Source organism: Callorhinus ursinus, unplaced genomic scaffold (assembly GCF_003265705.2).
Source record: "Callorhinus ursinus isolate GAN/ISIS: 27379988/994484 unplaced genomic scaffold, GSC_fseal_2.0 scaffold71, whole genome shotgun sequence".
NCBI lineage: Eukaryota > Metazoa > Chordata > Mammalia > Carnivora > Otariidae > Callorhinus > Callorhinus ursinus.
In genome coordinates, this window is record NW_027397133.1 from 1,609,394 (window position 1) to 1,631,392 (window position 21,999).

General features: G+C 53.9%; 3 protein-coding genes across 7 annotated transcripts in view; all 3 read right to left on the reverse strand.

Annotated features, from left to right (window-relative positions):
- Nucleotides 1-239: 239 nt before the first annotated feature.
- On the reverse strand, nucleotides 240-1,801 carry ADM5 (adrenomedullin 5 (putative)). The gene is made up of 2 exons (XM_025849763.2): nucleotides 911-1,801; nucleotides 240-699 (listed from the first exon to the last, which is right to left on the reverse strand). Exons 1-2 carry the CDS (start codon nucleotides 1,012-1,014, stop codon nucleotides 459-461), a joined length of 345 nt encoding a protein of 114 aa, XP_025705548.1. The 5' UTR covers nucleotides 1,015-1,801; the 3' UTR covers nucleotides 240-458.
- Nucleotides 1,802-2,391: 590 nt separating this feature from the next.
- On the reverse strand, nucleotides 2,392-12,357 carry PRMT1 (protein arginine methyltransferase 1). Of its 3 annotated transcripts, XM_025849956.2 has the most exons (11): nucleotides 12,208-12,312; nucleotides 10,027-10,080; nucleotides 9,366-9,467; nucleotides 8,442-8,597; nucleotides 8,237-8,300; nucleotides 6,249-6,391; nucleotides 5,331-5,418; nucleotides 5,115-5,230; nucleotides 4,103-4,253; nucleotides 3,728-3,849; nucleotides 2,392-2,692 (listed from the first exon to the last, which is right to left on the reverse strand). In XM_025849956.2, the coding sequence occupies exons 1-11, from the start codon at nucleotides 12,241-12,243 to the stop codon at nucleotides 2,609-2,611; spliced, it is 1,116 nt and encodes a 371-aa protein (XP_025705741.1). In that variant the 5' UTR covers nucleotides 12,244-12,312; the 3' UTR covers nucleotides 2,392-2,608. The 3 variants fall into 3 exon arrangements, with proteins under 3 accessions (XP_025705741.1, XP_025705742.1, XP_073742817.1); XM_025849957.2 differs by lacking the exon at nucleotides 10,027-10,080 and having other exon boundaries at nucleotides 12,208-12,357; XM_073886716.1 differs by lacking the exons at nucleotides 10,027-10,080; nucleotides 12,208-12,312 and adding an exon at nucleotides 9,717-9,735.
- Nucleotides 12,358-21,320: 8,963 nt separating this feature from the next.
- BCL2L12 (BCL2 like 12) overlaps nucleotides 21,321-21,999 on the reverse strand; it is a 6,703-nt gene continuing 6,024 nt past the window's right edge. For all 3 annotated transcript variants that reach the window (XR_012376405.1, XM_073886719.1, XM_025849484.2), the window contains one exon: nucleotides 21,321-21,544. Coding sequence is in view for 2 of the 3 variants with exons in the window: in XM_073886719.1 (XP_073742820.1) it covers nucleotides 21,494-21,544 (51 nt within the window). In the remaining variant the exon portion in view is untranslated. The remainder of the gene's footprint in view (nucleotides 21,545-21,999) is intronic.

A 21,999-nucleotide genomic window follows, 5' to 3' on the forward strand; every position in this document is an offset into this window, starting at 1 on the left:
AAGTTCTACCATCCCGAGGAGGGAGGGCCGCTTTGGGGTTGGGTCGGCCCACCGAAACCGCCCACGGAAAATGCAAGCTGCACGGACTGAGTCGTGCGAAGGAGAAGCTACAGCGGATTGGATTCAAGTTAGATAGTCAGAGGGACTTCCGTGTGGGAAAAGGTGCATGGAATAAGGGGACGAATATGTGAGATACTGGGCTCAGATAGGGAGGACGGAATGGGCACAGACAAGCAGAGTCTGAAACAGGAAACTCGTTTTATTAGGCTCTGGACGTTAGTATTCTTTGTACATGCTGGGTCCGGTGTGCCCCTGGGTCCAGCCCAGATCACAGCGGGGGGAGACAGTTTTTCAGTGAGCCCAGGTGATGGAGTTAGGGGAAAAGAAACTTGGGGTCGTGGCCCCAATACACAGATGGGCAAGCTGAGGCCAGGGGAGGGCCAGGGACGTGCCTGACGTCACCCAGGAAGCTGGGCACTGCGCTGGCCTCTTTTCTTCAGGCCAAGGTCCTGGAGACGGAGCAGGACCCTGGCCTCGCGCCGACGGCGGCGCCCGTAGCTGTGGGGGTCCTGGGGCTCGCGGCCGGCCTTCCCTGAGTGCTCCTTGATGGAGGCAGAGCGGAGCCAGTATATCATCTCTGGGAGGCGGTGGGTCTGGCATGTGCCCAGGGAACAGAGGCGCCTGCGGTGCCGGGGCTGCCTGGGGAGGGAGCAGGGGAGAAGGCCGGGTTCAAACAGAATCCTCTCGAGAAAGGGGTCTCGGTGGGGTCGGGGCACCCAGAACTCCGCGACCGCAGAGGCGCGCTTCCAGATCATCGTTCCACCGACGCGGGAAGCAGTGGCCTGAAGAGGGCGCACGCTCCTCGCGGGCTTCTTCCTGCCCTGTCCCCGCCGCCACCCGCCTTTCTCACCTGCCCACGGAGTCCGGGTCCCCCAGGACGGAGGAGGCGAGAAGCAACAGGAGGATGTGGGCAGTCATCGTGGGGTGGGGCCGGGAGTGGTCCTCCAAACCCATGTGCGAAGCGGCCCCTCCGGGGTGCGGCTCCGCCCCCTTCCCGAGTCCGACAGTCCCCTGGAGGCCCGCTTGGGCGCCAGTCCCCCCCTGCCCGGGTGGGGAAAACTGCGGCCAAGAGCCGAGGAGGCCACACCACGCCAGAAGGGGAGGCTTAGAACCCGGACCCCCACGTTCTACTCCTTGGCTTCTGAGCCCTCGCGGGTGCGGTCACACGGCGGAGCTATGACCCTGGGAGGCCTCGGGAGAGGGACCCCTTTAAGGCAGAGGGAAGAAGGGCGGGGCAGCTGACACCTGCTAGTGGTGACACAGCTTAGGGCTTCCAGGAAAGGGGTGGGGGAAGGGAGGCGCTGGGCTCCTGCGACCTCAACCTCAACTCGTTGAGGACCTCGAGGTCTCCAGGGCCGGGCCCCTTCGTGGGTTGGGCAATGCGGGGAGCGAGCGGAGCCATGTCGGGTTGTAGACAAAGGGAGTCTGGGCCCTAGCACCGCGGGCGGACACCATCCCGGAAGAGGACTAGGTGTAGACGGGTGTGAAGCGCCACCAGGCCTAGGGCTCCAGCTGTACTGAAGCAGGTGGAGCCAGGGCCGTGGGAAGTCATGGCTTAGGTGATCCAGGTCCTGTGGACAGCACCCTGGGGGACCAGGGACTCCGTGCACAAGGCCGTGAGGAAGGGTCAGGTGTAGATGCCACGCCTGCAGCAGCAGCTGAACACACAGCCCCTGGGGAGCTGTCAGTGGGGCCTCTGAGTCCATCTCTGTAAAGAGGGGAGGCGGGGAGGCCCTGCTGCCCTAAGGTGGGACACCCCCCCCCACCCTTGTCCCCCACCTCCAAGTCCCAAGCTAGGCTGGGGGAGGAAGCAGACGCACAAGGAATTCTATCCCCTTAACATACCCCCCCATGACTCAGTTTCCCCACCTGCAGAGGGCAGGGCAGTAGTCACTGCCAGTCAGCCCCGGCCTGGCCTTGGAGGGTCCTGGACAGGAAAAAACAGCCACACAGTGGAACAATGTGTGCACTGGGGGGGGGGGGGGGGAGGGAGGATGACTTTCTGGGAAACTTAAGGACCCAGCTCTGCTGGGAACCCACACCCCAACCCTCCCCCAGCCCAGCAGGGCAACCGGGGGCAGGAGCCCTGCCCAATGGGGACAAGAGGGAACAGGGCCTCAGGGGGCACAAGTGAGGGAGACTGGGGGGGGCAGGGGAGCAGAGACCACTGGAGGCCAGAGCCACAGAGCAAGACCTAGAGACACAGAGGTGGGGACAGAGACCTACAGCTACCAGCAGGTGCCATCCCAGCAGCCCCCGCTGCTCAGGCTGTCATCGCAGCCCCTGCAGACCGAACCCCAACCCCACTGTGCCCCCCAGGAAGCCAAGCCGTCCCAGCTGAGGATTTATTGGCGTAAATGCAACCATATAAAAACATAAGTTATGAAAAACACAGTCACGATGTGCCCCGCCCCAGCCCAGCCCCCTAAAACCCCCTTCTGAGGGAGGGAAGGAGAGGAAGGGGGAGCCCCCAAACTGCCTAAGAACGCCGCAGCCCCTGGGCCCGTGCAGGGCCGGCCCGGCCGGGGTGGGAGAAGCCGGGCCCGCCTCAGCGCATCCGGTAGTCAGTGGAGCAGGAGAGCTCACACAGCTGGCCCTTGAAGTCCAGGTCAATGGTGAAGTCCAGGTCGCGCTGTGGGGAGAGGGCAGATGTGAGGGGGACTGGACATGGGAGAGGCAGAGACCTGGAACCGTCTGAGTCAGGAAGCGGCTGCAGGGAGTGCATCCCCAGCCACCTCCCAAGCTCCCCGGAGACCCCCACGTCCAGGCTGGGAGACCCCACGTTGCAGGTCCCACCCTCAGCATCCGCCCTGAGCCCTGACTCCCAGCCGCGGGTGACACTCTCAAAGGCACCTGGAGCCCAGCCAAGCCCACCCCTCCAGGGCAGAGCTCGCAGGCATGACAGTCGGTCCCACATCAGCACCGTTCCCATCAGTAAAGCAGTGACTCCCTCCCTCTTTTCTAGGAAGCACACCTCTCCTCCAGCACACTTCCTCCTTCACGGCAACACTCACTGGTCACGACCCCACAGTCCGCACGCCCTCAGCTCCCAGGCTTCCTGGAAGCCAGGCCTCGCTCCGTGCTCCCCACCCCCCAGCACTCCCTCGAAAGGCTTGGGCCAAAATCCGCCAGTAACCTTGAAGACTTCTGCCCTCAGGCCCCCAACCTCGCCCGGCTCCCGGCTCCCGGCTCCCGGCTCCCGGCTCCCGGCTCCCGGCTCCCGGCTCCCGGCTCCCGGCTCCCTCCCGCTTCTCTGGGCCTCTCCTTTGGTCTCTTTACTCCAGGGTTTTCCAAGCTCTGTACTACTGACATTTGGGAGTCACAGTCGAGGCTTCTTCACTGTCCTGTGCTAGATGCTACTAGCATCTTTCTCCAGGTGTGAGAGCCCAAAAGGTCTCCAGTGACACGTGTCCTCTGAGAGGGGTTGTGGCCTTGGGACACCCATTCCGGCAGCGCTCCCTGAGCATCACCCGGCCCCACGCCCACAGATCCACACTCCTAGCCCAGGCCCCCCCCCCCCGGGGACTCTAGGCCCTTTGTCCTCCCATCCACCTGGGGTCTCCCCAGGGGTCGCAGACTCAACCGAGCAGAGGGCTGCTGGAGCCCCAGAACAGGCAGCGATGCCCCTCCTGAGCCCAACACCCCCGCCGGCCCCGCAGCGCCTCACATTATTCTTGGCATTGGGCCGCATGCCGATGGTGCCAAAAATCTCCTCGCCTGTCTTCACGGTCAGGTAGTCCTCCATGTAGAACACGGTCTGCTTCCAGTGCGTGTAGGGGGACTCGGGGCCTGGGGGTGCAGTCGGGTCAGCCGGGATGCGGCCAGCCGCCAGGCCTCCTGTCCAGCCCCCACCCTGGGCCTCGGCCTGGCCCCTCTATGACCTCTGCTGAGCCTCGACTGGGGTCCACCATCCCTGAATCCCTTCACCCTCATCAAGCCTTGGAGAGGAACTGTCGGTTCCTCTGTTTCACGGGTGGGGAAACTGAGGCATGACCGGCCCCCTGGCTCCCCCTGCTGGTTCCTGCCCCCCCCCCCCACTCACTGGTGGAGAAGCCTGTCCTCTTGTGGCAGCGGGTGAACTCGATGTTGAAGTAGGCCACGAGGGCGTGCACGTAGTCATTCCGCTTCACTTGCAGGCAGAAGGGGGAGGTGAAGGTCAGGTCTTCCACCTTGACAGTGTAGATGTCCACCTCCTGCGGGACAGGCCCCGTGAGCCCCACTCCCCAACACGCAGCCCAGCGGGAGGCGGGGAAGCCTGGGGGTGCCACGCTGTGGTCCTGCTTCCTTCTCTCACATGGCCAAAGCCCACACCGGACGGTTCTACTTCCTAGGGCTACTACTTCTGCTTCTGAGAATTGCCTGTTAGCCCTTCTCCATGGCCTTCGCCCTGCCCGGGGGCCTCTTCACGGAGCTCCCTACCTCTGCCCCCCCCACCCCCCGCCACAGCCCCTTACCCGACCTATCAGCCAATGTGACGATTTTAAAACACTGTCCATCAGCTCATGTCAAACTCCTGCTCAAAATCCCTCCGACAGCTCCCTGGTGCCCACCCTCCCAGCTCCTGTCTTCACTCACTCCAGACTCCCTCCTCCTCCACCAGGTCTGGGCCACCTCTCACAGCCCAGCGCAATTCTAGGGCTCACCCCAGTGTCCGGCTCTGTGTGTGGACACCGAGGGGGTCAAGAACCGATCACTGCCATCAGTGGCCCAAGTGCATATCAACTCGCTCAGGGCCTTGAGCTTCCCGCATCCGGAGTGCTGACCAGCTCAGGGGTGCCCCCCTGGAATGCATCCCCCCAGAGCAGTGCCCACCAGTCTGGTCTTGCTCACTGGTCTTGCTCCCGGTGGCACCTGGAACCACCCACGGGGCTTGGCTCATGAAGCTTTTTAATGGATTTAAGTGGCTTCTCTGGGCCTCTAGCGCCACCTCTGGCCAACAGGCCAGACTCCCAGGCCTCAGGCAAACACTGGGCGACCCGATGCCTTGTCCAGGGTCAGCTGGTGGCCCTTCCTTGGTTCCAACCCTGGGGACACCTGGCCACACCCCCCCTCACCTTTATGAGACAGGCATTGGTGACCAGCTGCTTGGGGTCCACCACATCCACCAGGGGCTCCTTGATGGCCACGTCTTTGATGCAAGACATGTCAAAGCCGTATACGTTCTCCCACCCTGGGGAGGCAGGCAAGGAGGAGGGGTGAGCCCATCAGGGGCACCCAGGCCAAGCCTGCCCCGCCCCCCGAGCTCCTGGGGGGGGCCCCCCTGAGCTCACAGTGAATCTTGTAGTCTTTGTACTGACGATCTTCAATGGCTGTCACATACAGCGTGGCTCGGTCCGGGAAGATGAGGCCATCAGGGGCCTGCCGAGGGGTAAGGGGAGGGTGTGAAGGATTGGGGCGGGGAGGCTTGGAACACTGCCCCTAAACCTTGACAATTTGGGTCTCTATCCACACATGCTATCCGCACCCCGGTCTGAGCCATCTGGACTCCTACAATGGCCTCCTCACTGGTTCTTCGCTTCTGCTCTCACGCCCGCATCTACTCCCCACACGGCTGCCAGGTGGCATCCAGGAGCACCTAAGTCTCAGACCTGTCCTTCATAGGTTCTGAAGAATCTGCAGAACTCTCCCTGGCTCCTCAGAGAGGAAAATTAAAGTCTCACGGGGATGCTCAGGCCCCTCTACCCCTTTCCCTTCTACTGTTCTTCCAGACCCTCAGGCCACTCCCCGCTGTTCCTCAACACACAGTGAGAACACTCCTGCCCCAGAACCTTTGCACCAGTTCCTCTGTCCAGATGCTCTTCACCCCAGATCTCCTGCAGCTCCTACCCCTTGTTCAGGTCTCAGTCACCGCCCCCTGGGGAGCCTGCTCCCTGAGCACCTGGAACCATGGCCCTCTGGGCTCCCCCCATCCTTTCGCACTGCTATGGTCTTCTTCCCAGCACCCCAGCACCAGCCACCTCCTGACTCTGTCTCCTTGTCACTGTCTAGCTTCTGGTGCCTGTGACCTCCCATCCTGGCTTTGGGCCCTCCCACATCTGAGCAGTCAGTCCCCTGCATGAAGTCCCCTGTGGGGGAAATATCTAGTATGGCTTTTGGTTTTCTGCCCAGGCCCTGACCGATAGGTGGTCAACACGTGGCCGAAGGAGCCCAGGCTCTGTGAACTGCTCCCACCCTGCAGGGGGCCTCACCAGCCACTTGTCTCGGGCGTAGAGCACGGTGTTGAGCATTGACTCGTAGAAGAGGCAGTAGCCCATCCACTCGCTGATAATGATGTCCACCTTCTCCACCGGAAGCTCTACCTCCTCCACCTTCCCCTTGATGATGGTCACCACTGTGGGGGCAGAGAGAGGCACATGCAACTGGCCCTGAGGAGACCCGTCCGCTTGCCTCCCCTGGGGGACCAGGACCTGGGGACCCCACTGGAGTCACCCCTGTCTCCTCCAGCTGGGAGCTGCATTTGGGCATCTTCAAAGAACTCTGCCAGCTGAAGCCACATTCTCTGAACTCAGGGTTTTTTGGTTTTGTTTTTTTATTAGTATTATTTTTTAAAGTAATCTCTTTAAAGCCCCCCAACGTGGGGCTCAAATTCACGACCCCGAGGTCAAAAGTCACACACTCTACGGACCCAGCCAGGCAGGTGCCTCTCTGTTAACTCAATTTTTTTTTTTTTTAAGATTTTTATTTATTTATTTGAGAGAGAGAGAGACAGCAAGAGAGGGAACACAAGCAGGGGGAGCGGGAGAGGGAGAAGCAGGCTTCCTGCCGAGCAGGGAGCCCGATGCGGGGCTCGATCCCAGGACCCCGGGATCATGACCTGAGCCGAAGGCAGACGCTTAACGACTGAACCACCCAGGTGCCCCTGTTAACTCAGTTTTAAAATTCATTCATCACCCTGGATATTTTTAAGGCAGGAGCAGAAATGTATGGGTTAGATATTGGATGATAAGACTTTGTTGTTAACAGCACGGTCATGTTTTTTGAAAGGCTTCATTAGAGACACACACACACAGTAGGATTTATAGGAGAAATGACATCACAGTTGAAATTTGCTTCAAATGGAGATATTTAAAGCTCAGTGGTAGGTATCTGGGGGCTCATTATACTAATCTCTCTCTCTATATATATATATACACACACATATAAATATAATATCTAAAAAAAAAAATCACTACGGGGGCGCCTGGGAGGCTCAGTCAGTTGAGCATCCAACTCTTGGTTTCGACTCAGGTCATGATCTCAGGGTCGTTGAATCCAGCCCTGTGTTGGGCTCCACTCTTGGTGTGGAGTCTGCTTGAGATTCTCTCCCTCTCCCCCCTTCCCTATGCTCTCTAAATAAATAAATAAATAAATAAGATCTTTAAAAAAAAAAAAAAATCACTTCAGTTTCTAAAATGCTAGGAGCTTCCACATCCGGAAAACCCACCATCTTCCCTCATTCTCTGCCCCGGGAACCCGACAGGTGGGAACTCAAAAGCCACATGGCAACATCCACACAACTGGCATTTTTGACCCGAGCAACCCTCCTTTAATAACCTCCCAGATACACTAGTTCATACACGAGATGACATTGTGGGCGAGGGGATGAATGTCTCAGGGGCTGCCGGAATGCCCACCCCAGGAGGCCGACTGAGAGCTGGGGTACGTGCAGGCGATGGTCGTCATCGAAAAGAGCAAGAGCCTCTCACATCTGGAAATGTGTGAAACTACACAATGAGCAGGTGGAAGAAGTAAAGGGCAAAAGGCTTGCGTGAAATGCTATTTACGTCTAAGATATGCAAGTGAGCGTGAAAACATTTACACGTGTACATGCTTGTGGGTGTAGACTTCTCTGGAAGGCACTGTGGGCTGAGCTTAGCAGGGCGGCTGAGAGACTTCTCACCACGGACCCTCAGGTGTCAACCCCATGCCTCTGCAAACTAAAGGCTGCTTCTTGCCCCAGCACTAAGCTCGTGACTTTGCCACTCAATTTCTAAACCAGCAGGGCACGCACCTTGTCACTGCCCGTTTTGAGTTCTGAGAAGGTGGGATTCTCAGGCTGCCGGCAGCTCAGAGCCCGTGGCAGGAGGAATAGCTGACTCTGTGTTCATGACGGCCCCCACCCCACTGCCAAGGGCCCCGGGGAAGCGGGAAATCACCCCACTCCATCCCCACAAACCCATTCTCTTCCTGGGCTCACCATGGTCTAACTTGTTGGCTTTGACGATCTTCACCGCATAATCAGAGATACTGGAACACTCGATCTGGGGGCCCAGGAAGAAGGGAGGGTGAGACCCCCCCCACTCCCACCCTCCACCCCCAGTCCCCTCCATCCAATCCCTGAGCCCCGAGGGGCCCCTCTCTGTCCCCAGGCCCTGGCCCGCCCGCCTGCCCAGGACACTCACCCCGATGACCTTGCGGGCTCCAGCCTTGGCAGCAAACATACAGAGGATCCCTGTGCCGGAGCCCACGTCCAGCACCACCTTGTCCTTGAAGAGGTGCCGGTTGTGAAACATGGAGTTTCGGTATGTGAGGGTGCGCACCTCATCTTTCAGCATCTCCTGGAGGGGGAGGTGGGGGTGCAAGGCACAAGCATGCCATGAGGGGGCCCACGTCCCCAGCTGGAAAATGGGGTGCCCTGGCCTCTGACACACGGGCGGTTTGGAGAGCTAGAGCTCAGTCCTCCCACTTCCTTAGTCCCCTTGGAACAAGTCATTTCCCTCCCACATGCCTCAGTTTCCCCATTTGTAAAATCAGACCGGATGGGCTAATCTCCCTCCCGCCTTGGCCTGATTCTACCATTGCCTCCCAAGCCCCAATGATCCTTGGCTGTACCCAGCACTTACTGCCCCTGAACCGTACACTTAAAGGTAAATTTTGTTACGTATATTCTACCAGAATTTGGAAGAGGCCTCAGCAAAAGGGAAAAAAAAGGGAAAAAAGTATTCAGAATCGCACCCCCACCGCTTTCTGGGACCTCGGTGCAAAAGGGTCCAGAAGCCCCGGGGCGCAGCAGGCGCGAGCCGCTGGGGGGGACAGTCCCACCGCCAGCCACTAGAGGGCGGCAGAGACCAGCAGGCCCTGACCTCTGGCTGAAGTCTCAGGCAGGCTCGCCCGCGCTCCCACCCCAGGCTCCGGAGAGCGCCAGGCTAAGCTCCGTCTCCAAGGCAACGGCTGGGAGAGGCGACCCCGGGGTGTGTGCCTCACACCCAGAGGGGCGGCCAGGCACGCTGCCAGGGGAGCAGGGCGCATGCGTGGGAAATTAAGTTCCAGCCCTCCCAAACATTAACCCCCTCAAGATTCAGCAGCTTTAGGAGCTGTTCACTCACCTCGTGAATGCCGAAGTGAGCGTAGGAATCAAAGTAGTAATCTTTGGACGTCATGTCCTCAGCATTGGGCTTCTCGCTGCTTTCTGCCTGGCCACAGGAGACCTGGGAGGAGGTGGATGGGAGCATGGGTCAAATCTGGGGGCTCGCTAAGGCCTCTTAAACCTCCAGGTCCCTACTTCTCCCTGGAGAAGAGACACCCCCCCAAAATCATACCATGGCAACCCTACAGCCCCCATCTGCCATCTTGCCTCTCCCCCAAACCCCAAAACCTTACAACCCCACTTTCCTCTTCCAGGACCCCTCCCCAGAGCACCATCCAGGGGAGTACCCCGATACCCCAGCCACGCCTACCATCTCTCCAGTCTCTCTGCCCCCGTCTCTAGCTCAGCCCACAGCTGGGGAGGGGAGGGGAAGGCAGAATTGGGGCTGACACGGGAAGGGCAAACGGGGGGGGGGGCTGGAAATGGAGTTAAGGAAGTAGCCACAGTATTTGGGGAGGCCAGATGGGAGCCACAAACCTGGAGGGGGTTTGTACTAAAGTTTTGGGGGCACAGGGTAAACTGGTATGAAGCAAGAAGAATCATGGTTAGACCGCTAGAAAGGGCCTGATATGTGGCAAGATATATTTATGTGGGGAAGGGTCTCACAAAAGGATATTTACTTCTTCAAGAGGCGGCTGGAGGCTCATCCCATTAGCCAAGGTGGCTACAAAATTCTAGGAGAGAGTAACAGGGAGACAGGATTAGCTACTGGGAGTGGCTAGGGGAGGGCCAGGCCAGGGGACCCCAGCTCACAGGTGAGGGGGTGTTTCCTGCAATTTTCCTCTTCCTTGGCAGGGAGTGGTGGCAGAGGGAGCAAGTAAAGAGGCAGAGCTGTTTCTAAAAGGGGTGGGAGAAGTGGGGGGAGAAGAGATGGGGTTCTGTCCCAGCTATGGCTGGAGAGATGGTGGCCCGCCCCCACGCTGTCCCTCTCTGGCCAGGCACCTGACCATACACACCTCCCCCATCCAGGCCAGAGGAACTGGCACCCGCCAGGTACACACCACCAGCTGTCGCTCCCTCTCATCATCTAATCCCCCCAGATTAGGTGACACTTCCTGACACACACCCCCATCCTGGGGTGCCACGAGTAGCTGGGGGGGGGTGGCAGGATGTATCCACTGGGCATCTGCCACCTCTGCAAACAAGTCTCTTGTCTGAGAGGACCCCAGAAAGGAGGTGTGGCACACAGGCACCCCCACCAGGGTGGCACCCTGACCCCTAGCTCCTGCCTTGGACTCAGGAAGCCCCCAACAAAACCAGCCCGAGCCAACCTCCTAGCTTAGTACCCTCTTCCCAGGAAGGTGGAGTCCCAGGGAGACCAGACTCTGGACCCTCAAACCCCTCCACACGTGGGGCCAAGTCCTGAGGCAAGCTCTAAGAAAGGTATTTCCTCCACCCATACAGACCCTGGTCCAGGAGAGAGCCAAGGTGGATGGGAGTCACTGGCGTGACACCCAGGAGCTGCCTGCCCCCCAATGCTACAAGGTAAAAGGAGGGAGTATGCAGGCCCCGTCAGATTACATCTCTTCCAGATGCGACCACCCTCCGGGCCCCAAGAAGCACGAAGTCACAGACATGACCCACGGAGCTCCAAGCCCCGCCCCCATTCTCCCAAGCCAGTGAGGACACCTACAAAGAAGGGTGACCAGTAAGGGGATTTCCCACTGGGACTCATTTCTCAATACCACTAATACCACGACCAGGCAAGTCCCAAGAGGTCTTGAAACAGCCCCGGAGCCAACCCCATATGGCTGCGCAAGAAGCAAACCTCAGGAAACCATATCAAGCCTCCAGGCTCAGGACCCTCAAACAGGGCTGCAGGAAGGGGGAGGTCTCCCACCTTCGCATATGCGCCGGGGAAAGAAAGGTCTCCAACAGGAGGTAAAGCTCGTAGTTTATATTCCCCACATCCTCTTCCCAGCAGAGACTCTCCCTCCCCTCGCCCGGGAGGGCTCCGAAAGGGAGGTGGGCTTTGGGACACGCCCCATGAAAAAGATGTCCCTCCCACACACCCAAAAATGGCCACAAGGGGGTGCACGACGCCTTATCGGGAAGGATCTCCTTCAACTAGAGGCCCCCCCACCACCCAGAGGGAGGTCACAGGGGCATGCCCCATCCCCCCAGCTCCCAAAGCCCCTGGCAGGAGAGAATCCAGGCACAGGAAAACGGGGGCCCGGAGGGAACTAATTCTTCCTCTTCCTCTAATCCCAACCCAAGAATGCACGAAACCTGGACCGAAGCCTAAGCTGATGCCCCGGTATCGGGAACCGGGTTTTGGAGGGTCGAGATACACTGCCCCTCCCGAAAGACTCTTTACTTCTCGGAGGGACCGATACACTTACACCCCGAGGGGTACGTCGCGATCCCCGGGGAGAGGACAGGGGGCCTCCGAGGGAGGGTCGGAGCCTCCTCTCCGCCCCCCCCCCAGGGCGCCCCTCCCCCGGCCGGGGGCGGGGCCTTTGTCCCGCACGTGGAGCCCGCCGGGCCACCGGGCACGGCACACCCCCTCCCCACCCACCGTGCCGCGGCCACGTGGGGGCCAGGCCGGAAGCGCCCCCAACCCTCCTCCACGTGGGAGGGGGCACGACACGTTCAGCTCGACCCGGTGCCGCAGGCCCCCGAAAGCTAGGAAACCCGCACCTCAGGCTGTATCCCGGGATCCGGAGCGTGCGGCGTCCCCTCCGTACGGCTGGGAGCCTTCATCCCCAATCCGCCCATTCGGAGCCCCTTCCCCACGACGGAGGCATAAAACATCGACCCCCAAACCGCCCCCCACCCCCGACGGCGCTCCAGGCGCTCACCTCCATGATGCAGTTCGCGGCCTCGGCTGCCGCCATCTTCACCCGCACCTACTCCTCCTCCTGCCGCCGAGACCCCCCCCTTTCTCCGCACTCCCCCGGGACCGCCTTATACCGGAGGGTCCACGGCCCGCCCACAACGACCCCGCCAGGAGATCTCATTGGCAATGGAGGCGGCCCGTCTGAGAATATCGTTTGCCAATTGGGCAAAGAAGATGCCCATCAAAGTTGAGGGGCCCGCCCAGTCTGGTGTGCAGAGCCCCGCCCCCTTAAGTCGACGGGGATGGGAAAGACTGCCCGTCTGTCGCAAAAACCGCGACTGATGATTGGGCAAAGTCTACCAGAAGTTCCCGCCCCTGTCCCCCCCAGCACCGCCTCAAAGCTTCCCGGCGGGCCCCGCGCTAAGCGGACATCTTGAAAGAGAGCTGTCCATCACCAAAACAACCCGCCTCCTTATAGCTGCTATTGGCTTATCCTGAATGTGACGTCATGAAGCCTTTAGACAGCCCTCGTCTAGCTGCTGATCTCAAGGAGAACGCGGCGATTGGCCCACGAGAAGGGAGGAAGGCCGGCCTTTAGGCTCCAGCGATTGGCTCAAAGAATAGTCACTCCTCAGCTATCCGGTGGATTCTCCCAGCCGGAGGGGAGTTCAGAAGGAACAAGGGAGCTTGTGCCCATTTACCTGAGGGACAGACTGGAGAAGTGAGAGGCCCAAAGAAGAGGAGGGCTTATCTGGGGTCCGACACAAGTCAGTAATAGGACTCAGGCCTCAAGACATATAACCACCTAGCCCTCTACCTAACTGTTCCGAGTTTTTTAAAGCCAACAACCCCACTCAAGCCACTTGGCCTTTGCCGGGTCCCTCCGCCTGCTGGGAACACTCACCTCCCTTTGCCTGTCAACTCCTATGTATCAGTCAGGGCACAGCTTAGGTGCTACCTCCTCCAGGATGCTTTTCTCCTCTTGGAGAAAAAGTCACTACAGATCTTCCATAGTTATGATGGGGTTTCCTCCGCCTCCCAATAAACCCGCCCTAAGTTGAAAATGACATAAATTGTAAATTTAACCCACCTAACCAGCCGAAAACCATAGCTTAGCCATGCTTGGAACACTTGGGCCGTATCATCCAACCCAAGTGTTGAGCATCTCATGTAATTCATTGAATACTGTGGCATGGTTGTGTGGGTACAGAATGGGTGTAGGTGTATCAGTTGTTTGCCCTTCTGGTTGCTTGGCTGTGAGCTCTGGCCTGACATCATGAGAGAGTATCATACTGCGTATCAGGAGTCCAGGAAAAGATCCAAATTCAAATCGGAAGTATGGTTTCTACAGAAAGTGTACCACTTCACACCAAAAACCGTAAGTTGAACCATCTTGAGTCGAGGTCATCTGTCACTGAATGAAGATGAACGCAACTGGTAGAATATATCCATCACCCCAGAAATTTCCTTCATGACTCTTTCCAGTCAATACTCTACCACCCACCCCAGAAGCAATCGCTTTCTGTTTTCTGTCACTCTAATGTAGCTTTTTGTTTTCTTCAGCAGGAAGCCCAGCGTGGGTCTTGAACTCATAATGCTTCCATCAAGACCTGAGCTGAGGTCAAGAATCAGACACTTGACCAACTGAACCGCCCAGATGCTCCTGCTTTTTTTCTAAAATTTCATAGGGGCGGCACCTGGGTGGCTCAGTCGGTTAAGCGTCTGACTTGATTTTGGCTCAGGTTATGATCTCAGGGTGGTGAGACTGAGCCTCCAGCTTTGGGCTCTGCACTGGGTGTGGAGCCTACTTGAGATTCTCTCTCTCTCTCTCTCCCCCTTTCAAATAAATAAATAAAATTTCATATGAAAAGAATTATACAGTATGTTCTCTTTTGTGTCTTTCTTCTTTCACTCAACATAATGCTTTTGAGATTCATTCCAAGTTGTTGCATATAACGTTGGTGCGATCCTTTTTATTCCTGAGAATTCCACTGTATGGATGTATCACAGTTTATCCATTGCCCTGTTGATGGATACTCTGGACTTTTGGGGGCTATTATAAATAAAGTGGCTATCCCATGTTCATGTAAGAGTCTTTCTGTGGATGTACATTTTTGTCTTGGGTAAACCTAGGAGCAGATGGCTGGGTTGGATGCTAGGTGTATGTTTAATTTTATAAGAAACTGCCAAAAAGGGGTGCCTGGGTGGCTCAGTTGTTAAGCGTCTGCCTTCGGCTCAGGTCATGATCCCGGGGTCCTGGGATCAAGCCCCGCATCAGGCTCCCTGCTCCGTGGGAGGCCTGCTTCTCCCTCTCTCTGTCAAATAAATAAATAAAATCTTAAAAAAAAAAAACTGCCAAGAAGTTTTCCAGTGCACTCTATCATCTTGCATCCCCATCAGTGATGCATGAAAAGCCCCACATGCTCCACATCCTCACCAGCACTTTTCACGAGCAGTCTTTAATTTTAACCATTCTGGTGGGTATGAAGAGGTGTCTCATTGTGATTGCCATTTGCATTGTCCTGACCACTAATGTTGAGTGTTTTCTCATGTGTTTATTGGCCATCTGTAGATTTTTTTTTAAAGATTTTATTTTATTTATTCATGAGAGACAGAGAGAGAGGCAGAGGCAGAGGGAGAAGCAGGCTCCCTGAGGATCAGGGAGCCTGATGCAGACTCGATCCCAGGGACCCAGGGATCATGACCTGAGCTGAAGGTAGACGCTTAACTGAGCCATTCAGGTGCCCTGTAGATCTTCTTTTATTAAATCTGTTCAAGTCTTTTGCCTAGTTTTACAAATGGTATTGTTTTCTTATTCATGAATTGTAAACACTTTTTAAAAATTAATTAATTAATTTGACAGAGAGAGAGAGAGAGAGAGAGAGAGAGAGCAGGAACACAAGCAGGGGGAGTGGGAGAGGGAGAAGCAGGCTTCCCTCCAAGCAGGAAGCCCAGTGCGGGGCTCGATCCCAGGACCCCGGGATCATGACATGAGCGAAAGGCAGACACTTAATGACTGAGCCACCCAGGCGCCCCTGTAAACATTTTTTTATACAGACAGAGATGCAGGTCTCTGTTGGGCATAACTACTTTGAATGTTTTCTCCCAATCTGTGACCCACCTTTTCAGTTTTAGTTTTCTAATGTTGTCTTTTGAAGAGCAGAGGTGTTAAGGTTTTTTTTTTAAGTTTATTATTATTATTATTATTATTATTATTATTATTATTAATCTCTGCACCCAACGTGGGGCTCAAACTCAGGACCCTGAGATCAAGAGTCGTATGCTTTTCCAACTGAGCCAGCTAGGCGCCCCAAGATTTTAAGTTTTGATGAAGTCCAATTGATCAAATATCAGTCCACGCCTCATCTCTACACTATAGGCTGTGTGGGTCCTAAAGCTCTTTTCCAAATATTTCAGCAAGATTTTTTTAACCCTTTTTCCCCTGACTTCCATGTATTGGACCCAATCAGTTACTTTTGCTCTGTGCTGCTACTAAGAACATAAAATTATAACAAACTATTTTTTTTTAAGATTTTATTTATTTGGGGCGCCTGGGTGGCTCACTTGGTTGAGCGACTGCCTTCGGCTCGGGTCGTGGTCCTGGAGTCCCTGGATCGAGTCCTGCATCAGGCTCCCTGCTCAGCAGGGAGTCTACTTGTCCCTCTGACCCTCCCCCCTCGCATGTGCTCTCTCTCTCATTCTCTCTCTCTTGAATAAATAAATAAAATCTTTTAAAAAAAGATTTTATTTATTTATTTGACAGAGAGAGAGCACACAAGCAGGGGGAGTGGCAGGCAGAGGGAGAAGCAGGCTCCCCGCTGAGCAGGGACCCTGAGGGAGGGGGAGCCAAAGGCAGATGCTTAAGCGACTGAGCCACCTAGGTGCCCAACAAAATATCTTTTTAACACTAGGAAATAACTTAATGTGATTGAAAAGGAGGTGGCACTGGGCAGGGGGATACACACATACAGAGTCCAGGGAAGAGGTCTGAGCTGAAGTCAGAGATGGGGGATTTGTCAGTGTCAAATTATGCATTTTCCAAGATGGCAGCCACTCCCGACGTGGGGCTAATGAACACTGGACTGTGGCAAGTCTGAATGAGATGTGCTCCAAATGGTGAAGACTTCATATTTAAAAAAGAATCTACAGGGGCACCTGGGTGGCTCAGTAGGTTAAGCACCTGCCTTCAGCTCAGGTCATGATCCCAGGGTCCTGGGATCCAGCTCCCTGCTCAGCGGAGAACCTGCTTCTCCCTCTCTCCCTGCTCCTGCTCTCTCTCACTATCTCTCTCTCTCTCACATAAATAAATAAAATCTTTAAAAATAAACAATAAAAAAGAATCTGCAGTATCTCATGAATATTTTTATATTGATTACATGTTGAAATGATTTTATTTTGGATACATGGGGTGGATAAAAGTTGTTAAAATTAATTTACTGGTTGCTTTCTATTTTTATTTTTTTTTTGAAGATTTATTTATTTATTTGAGAGCGTGAGAGAGAGCAGGAGCAGGAGGGGCAGACGAAGAGAATCTCAAGCAGACTCCCCGCTGAGCACAGAGCCCACATGGGCCTCAATCCCTGGACCCCAAGATCATGACCAGAGCCAAAACCAAGAGTCAGACACTTGAGCAACCAGGCCACCCAGGGGCCCCTACCAGTTACTTTTTACTTTGCTTTAACAGCGCTACCATGTAACATTCTAACTGACGTATATGGCTCACATCCTGTATTGGCCAGTGCTGCATTAGGCCACAGACCACGGAGTGGACAAGATCACTGGGGAGGTTGGTATGTTTACAGAAGGCACACGGACTTCTAGCAGGTTCTTGACTTGGGTCACATTGAAAATTCAGGTGTTGTGGAGACGCCTGGTGGCTCAGTCAGTTAAGCGTCAGCTCAGGTCATGATCCGAGCGTCCTGGGATTGAGTCCCGCATCGGGCTCCCTGCTCAGTGAGGAGCCTGCTTCTCCCTCTGCCTGCCACTCCCCCTGCTTTGTTCTCTCTCTCTCTGACAAATAAATAAATAAAATCTTTAAAAAAAAATTTCAGGCGTTGTGAACTAGGATGGGAGGGATTGACATCTCTCCCTAAACTGGAACTTTGTCCTTCCTTCAATTAAGAATGTGAGCAACAAGTTGCCTGGGTGGCTCAGATGGTTAAGCGTCTGCCTTCAGCTCAGGTCATGATCCCAGAGTCCTGGGATCGGGTCCTGCATCGGGCTCAGCCCGCTTCTCCCACTGCCTCTCTCTCTCTCTCTGTCTCTCATGAATAAATAAATAAAATCTTAAAAAAAAAAAAAAAAAAAGAATGTGAGCAACACATCAAAGTATCAAAGTAGCATTGGTTCCTGTGGCCTGGTCCCCGACATAAATCATAGATGCTTGCATGTCACACGACTTGTTTTTTTTTTTTTTTTAAAGATTTTATTTATTTATTTGACAGAGAGAGACACAGCGAGAGAGGGGACACAAGCAGGGGGAGTGGTAGAGGGAGAAGCAGGCTTCCCGAGGAGCAGGGAACCCGATGTGGGGCTCGATCCCGGGACCCCGGGATCATGACCTGAGCCGAAGGCAGTCGCTTAACCAACTGAGCCACCCAGGCGCCCCATCACACGACTTGTTGCCAAGACTCATGTGATGGGCAGAATTCTTTTTTTTTTTTTTTTTAGATTTTATTTATTTATTTGTCAGCGAGAGAGAGAGAGCACAAGCAGGGGGAGCGGCAGGCAGAGGGAGAAGCAGGCTTCCCGCTGAGCAGGAAGCCCGATGCACAACCTGATCCCAGGACCCTGGGATCATGACCTGAGCCAAAGGCAGATGCTAACGACTGAGCCACCCAGGCATCCCAATGGGCAGAATTCTAAGATAGCCTCCAGGATCTCTGTGCCTAGCGTGATATACAAAGGAGCAGGCTGACCTATATGACAGAAAAGATAGGTATCACTCTGACTAGGCTACTATATATGGCAAGGTGAAGAGATTTTGCATATGTAATTAAGGCCCCAAATCCGTTAACCTTAATTAAAAGGGAGATTATCCTGGGGAGGCCTGACTTAATCAGATGGAAGCCCTTTATTATTTTTTATTTATTATTTTATTATTTTTTAAAGTAAACTCCACACCCAACTTGGAGCTTGAACTCACAACCAACCCTGAGATCAAGAGTCACATGCTCTACCAGGAGCCCCAGCTGGAAGCCCTTTAAAAGGGGCCTTAGTCCTTCCCTGAGGCCACACTGATTCTCCTGCTGGTCCCCACTGTGAGCCCTACAGTGGCGAGGAAATGAATTCGGCCAACAGCATATGCACTGGGCAAAGGACCCGCCCAAGCCTCCAATGAGACAGAAGCTGGGACTCTGATCACACCCTGGTGAGACCCTAAGCAGAGTGCTCAGCTGAGCTGCACCCACATCCCTGACTCACAGAGACCGTGATTAATAAATATGTGTTGTGGGGCACCTGGGTGGCTCAGTCAGTTAAGCGTCTGCCTTTGGTTCAGGTCACAATCCTGGGGTTCTGGGATGGAGCCCCACGTGGTGGGGGTTCCCTGCTCAGCGGGGAGCCTGCTTCTCCTTCTCCTCCCCCCTTGTGCTCTCTGTCGCTATTTCTGCCTCTCTCTCTCTCTCTCAAATAATAAATAAAAATAAATGTGTATGCAAGCTGCCAAATTTGTGCGATTTGTTACACAGCAATAACTAATACACCTCAAAATGTCATTCCTGCTCTACTTAGGAAACATGGTTATGAGACCCACCATAGGTCTTTTTAATTAGCATGTTAATGAAGAAGCACACGTATTATTATACCAGTAACTTTTATGTTAACATTGAAATCTTTTTCTTTTTCTTTTTTAAAATTTTATTTATTTATTTAATTGACAGAGAGAGAGAGAGAGAGACACAGCGAGAGAGGGAACACAAGCAGGGGGAGTGGGAGAGGGAGAAGCAGGCTTCCTTCTGAGCAGAGAGCCCGATGTGGGGCTCGATCCCAGGATCCTGTGATCATGACCTGAGCTGAAGGCAGTCGCTTAACTGACTGAGCCACCCAGGCGCCCCATGAAATCTTTATTTCAAAATATAGCCAATTCTTATTATTTGTGGTAGTTTTGTCCTATAAAGTCACTGTGGACACTGACTTAGTGAACACAGAGCCTTTGTTCCTGGAGGAAATACAGGGCCGGCCTCCTGCCAGCCTCGTTACAACTTTCGTCAACCCATCAATACATAACCTTATTTTATGTGGTTTCTGTTTAAATATACCTTATTGAATATATAGTGATTTGTTCACACTGAACTCACAGCCAACAGCACTAGAACTCATGCCTGAACAGAGCTTATCCTAACAAAGGCACATCCCAGCCTTCCTGCACTTAGGAACACTCTTGGGGTCATTTTTTTTTTTTAAATAACAACAAATTTTTATTTTATCTCACAGTTTCTGTGGGTCAGGAATCCAGGTACAACTCAGCCGTTCCGGCTCAGTGCCTCTCACGTAGTTACAATCAGGCGGTGGTTGAAACTTGAGGAGGGGGAAGCTGGAGCAGTTAGCCAGGCATCCTTTTCTTTCAAAGCAGTCTCAAGGCATTCTGTGTATAGCTTCACGTGTTCTTTCCATGTTAGCTAATTGGGCTTCCTTACGGCTTGGTGGCCTCTGAAGGTTTGGCCTGCTTATGTGGTGCCTGAATGCTTCAAGAGTTAGAATCCCAGTGGATCAGGCAGAAAGCAGCATCACTAGGACCTGGTCTCAGAAATCACACAGCCTCCTTCCACCCCATTCTATCGGTTATAGCCAAGCCAGGCGTCCTCACTGATGGCAGAATATCTAAGTCACATTCTTTAAACCAAAATTGTCATCGCTGCTCTTTTAAATGTGGCAGAAGCAATCAATTTCTTCAGCACAAGAAAAGACAACTTTTACTATCAGATAAGAAGGATTCTGCAGACAGGAAATACACAAAAGTGCTCACCACCATCTTCAATCATAAAGGAAGCTTCCAGTAAGTGGTCGCCTCTCTGTTCAGAGAGTTGTTGCTACTCTCCTCTTCGATCTCCTGTTGAGTTCGTAAGTGTTCAGAATGGTTTGATCCCTATTCAGCTGAATTCCTGAGACCAGACGAAATCCAGGTCTCCTACTTCTCTGCCATCTTGCTCCGCCCCCTCTTGGGGTCATTTTAAACAATGAAATCAGGGGCACCTGGGTGGCTCAGTCGGTTCAGCGTCTGACTCCTGGTCTTGGCTTGGGTCATGATCTCAGGGCCTTGGGATCAAGCCCTGCACTGGGAGTCTGCACTCAGCAGGGAGTCTGCTTGAGGATTTTTCCCTCGCCCTCTGCCCCTCCCCCAACTCACGTGCTCTCTAAAATAAAAGTACAAATATGCCAAGAAATGTGGCACTAGACAGTTCGAGGAAAGGATGCTTATTTGCATAATGAGAGTGGAAGCAAGAAGGCAGAGTGTCCTCTTGCTCAACCTTAGCTGAAAAGGTACATGTTGGGTGAGTCAAATCTTGCTGCTCTGAGCATTTGCATGCCTGCCAACAACCACAAAAGCCCAGTGAGTGTTAACTTGGGGGCTACAAATAAATTTTAGTGAGCAGGCAAATTCACAAATATGGAATCCATGAATAATGAAGATCAACTGTTAAGTGGCTTCCTTTGTAATCCTGTGCATCTGATTTTATGTGTTTACAGACATAATTTTGTGAAGGGGTCGATAGCCCTAAAAAGTGACTGCCCCCTGCTCTAAATATAGATGAGGAGTAACCAGCCAAAAAGTTTCAGAAGGAGCAGTGGGAGGAGAGAAACGAGAACACGGTGGTATTCCGGATGCCCCATGTAGGAAGATCATAGCTTTCTTCTGGAACTCGCTAGAAAGACTTCATGACCATCAACATAGGATAGCTGGAATAAATAAATCATGCAACAGGGAAGAAAATGGGATTAGCTGGAATCCTATCCACAGATATCCTCAAGTATGCTGTATGTTCAAATGACAGGCACTTGAAGGTGCTCCGAATAAGTATTTCTAGAATGAATGACTTGGCTCTTTCCTCAATTCATAAACCGGAGAGAAAGACAGGGATCTCTTAGCCAAATCTCCTACTTAGAACTTTAGTTTTCGAGAGAAAGGACAAACAATTCAATACCTGAAAATGTTTTTAATATGAAAAAATTTTAAACAATTTCTTTTTGGCAAAAACAGGGAGGGCAGCCACCACCCCACAACCCTGAGTGGAATAGGAAGGCTTGAAGAGCACACAAAGAGCATAGAGACAGGAGGACTAATCTTGTAGCAGCTTCTGAGGAAGATCTCAGTCCAGGGGTAAGTTCAAGTCCACGGGTGAAATGGCCAGGATTCCCTCCTGGAGGGGAAAAGTGGAAGAGCTCGTGAGCATTCACAGAAAGAGCCTGTCCTCCATGCACATTGGCATCTCCATCAGCCCAGTGACAGCAGAGACAGGGCTAGGGATCCAAAGAATCAGAGCCCCGTGGGTGGATGGGGACAGAGTTCTGGAAAAAGGGAGGAGAGACAAAGCCCCAGGGTGGAGGACACAGCACGAGTGGCGGGGAGATAGAGAGACAGGGACCAGAGAGTCAGAGACAGGGACCAGGGTTCTGGAGTTTGAACGATCAAGAGCCCTGGCTTTTGCGTCAAAGTCCTGAGTCCAATCCTCTGATGAGGGACTTTCCCTCAATCTCCACAAAATCGGGATAACATCCAATCCCATAATGTTGCTGTGGGGTTTAAATGGATGGAATCATTCCACTAAAAGTCCTTGGCTGTGCACGTATGTGGCCAAAAAACAAAACAAAACAA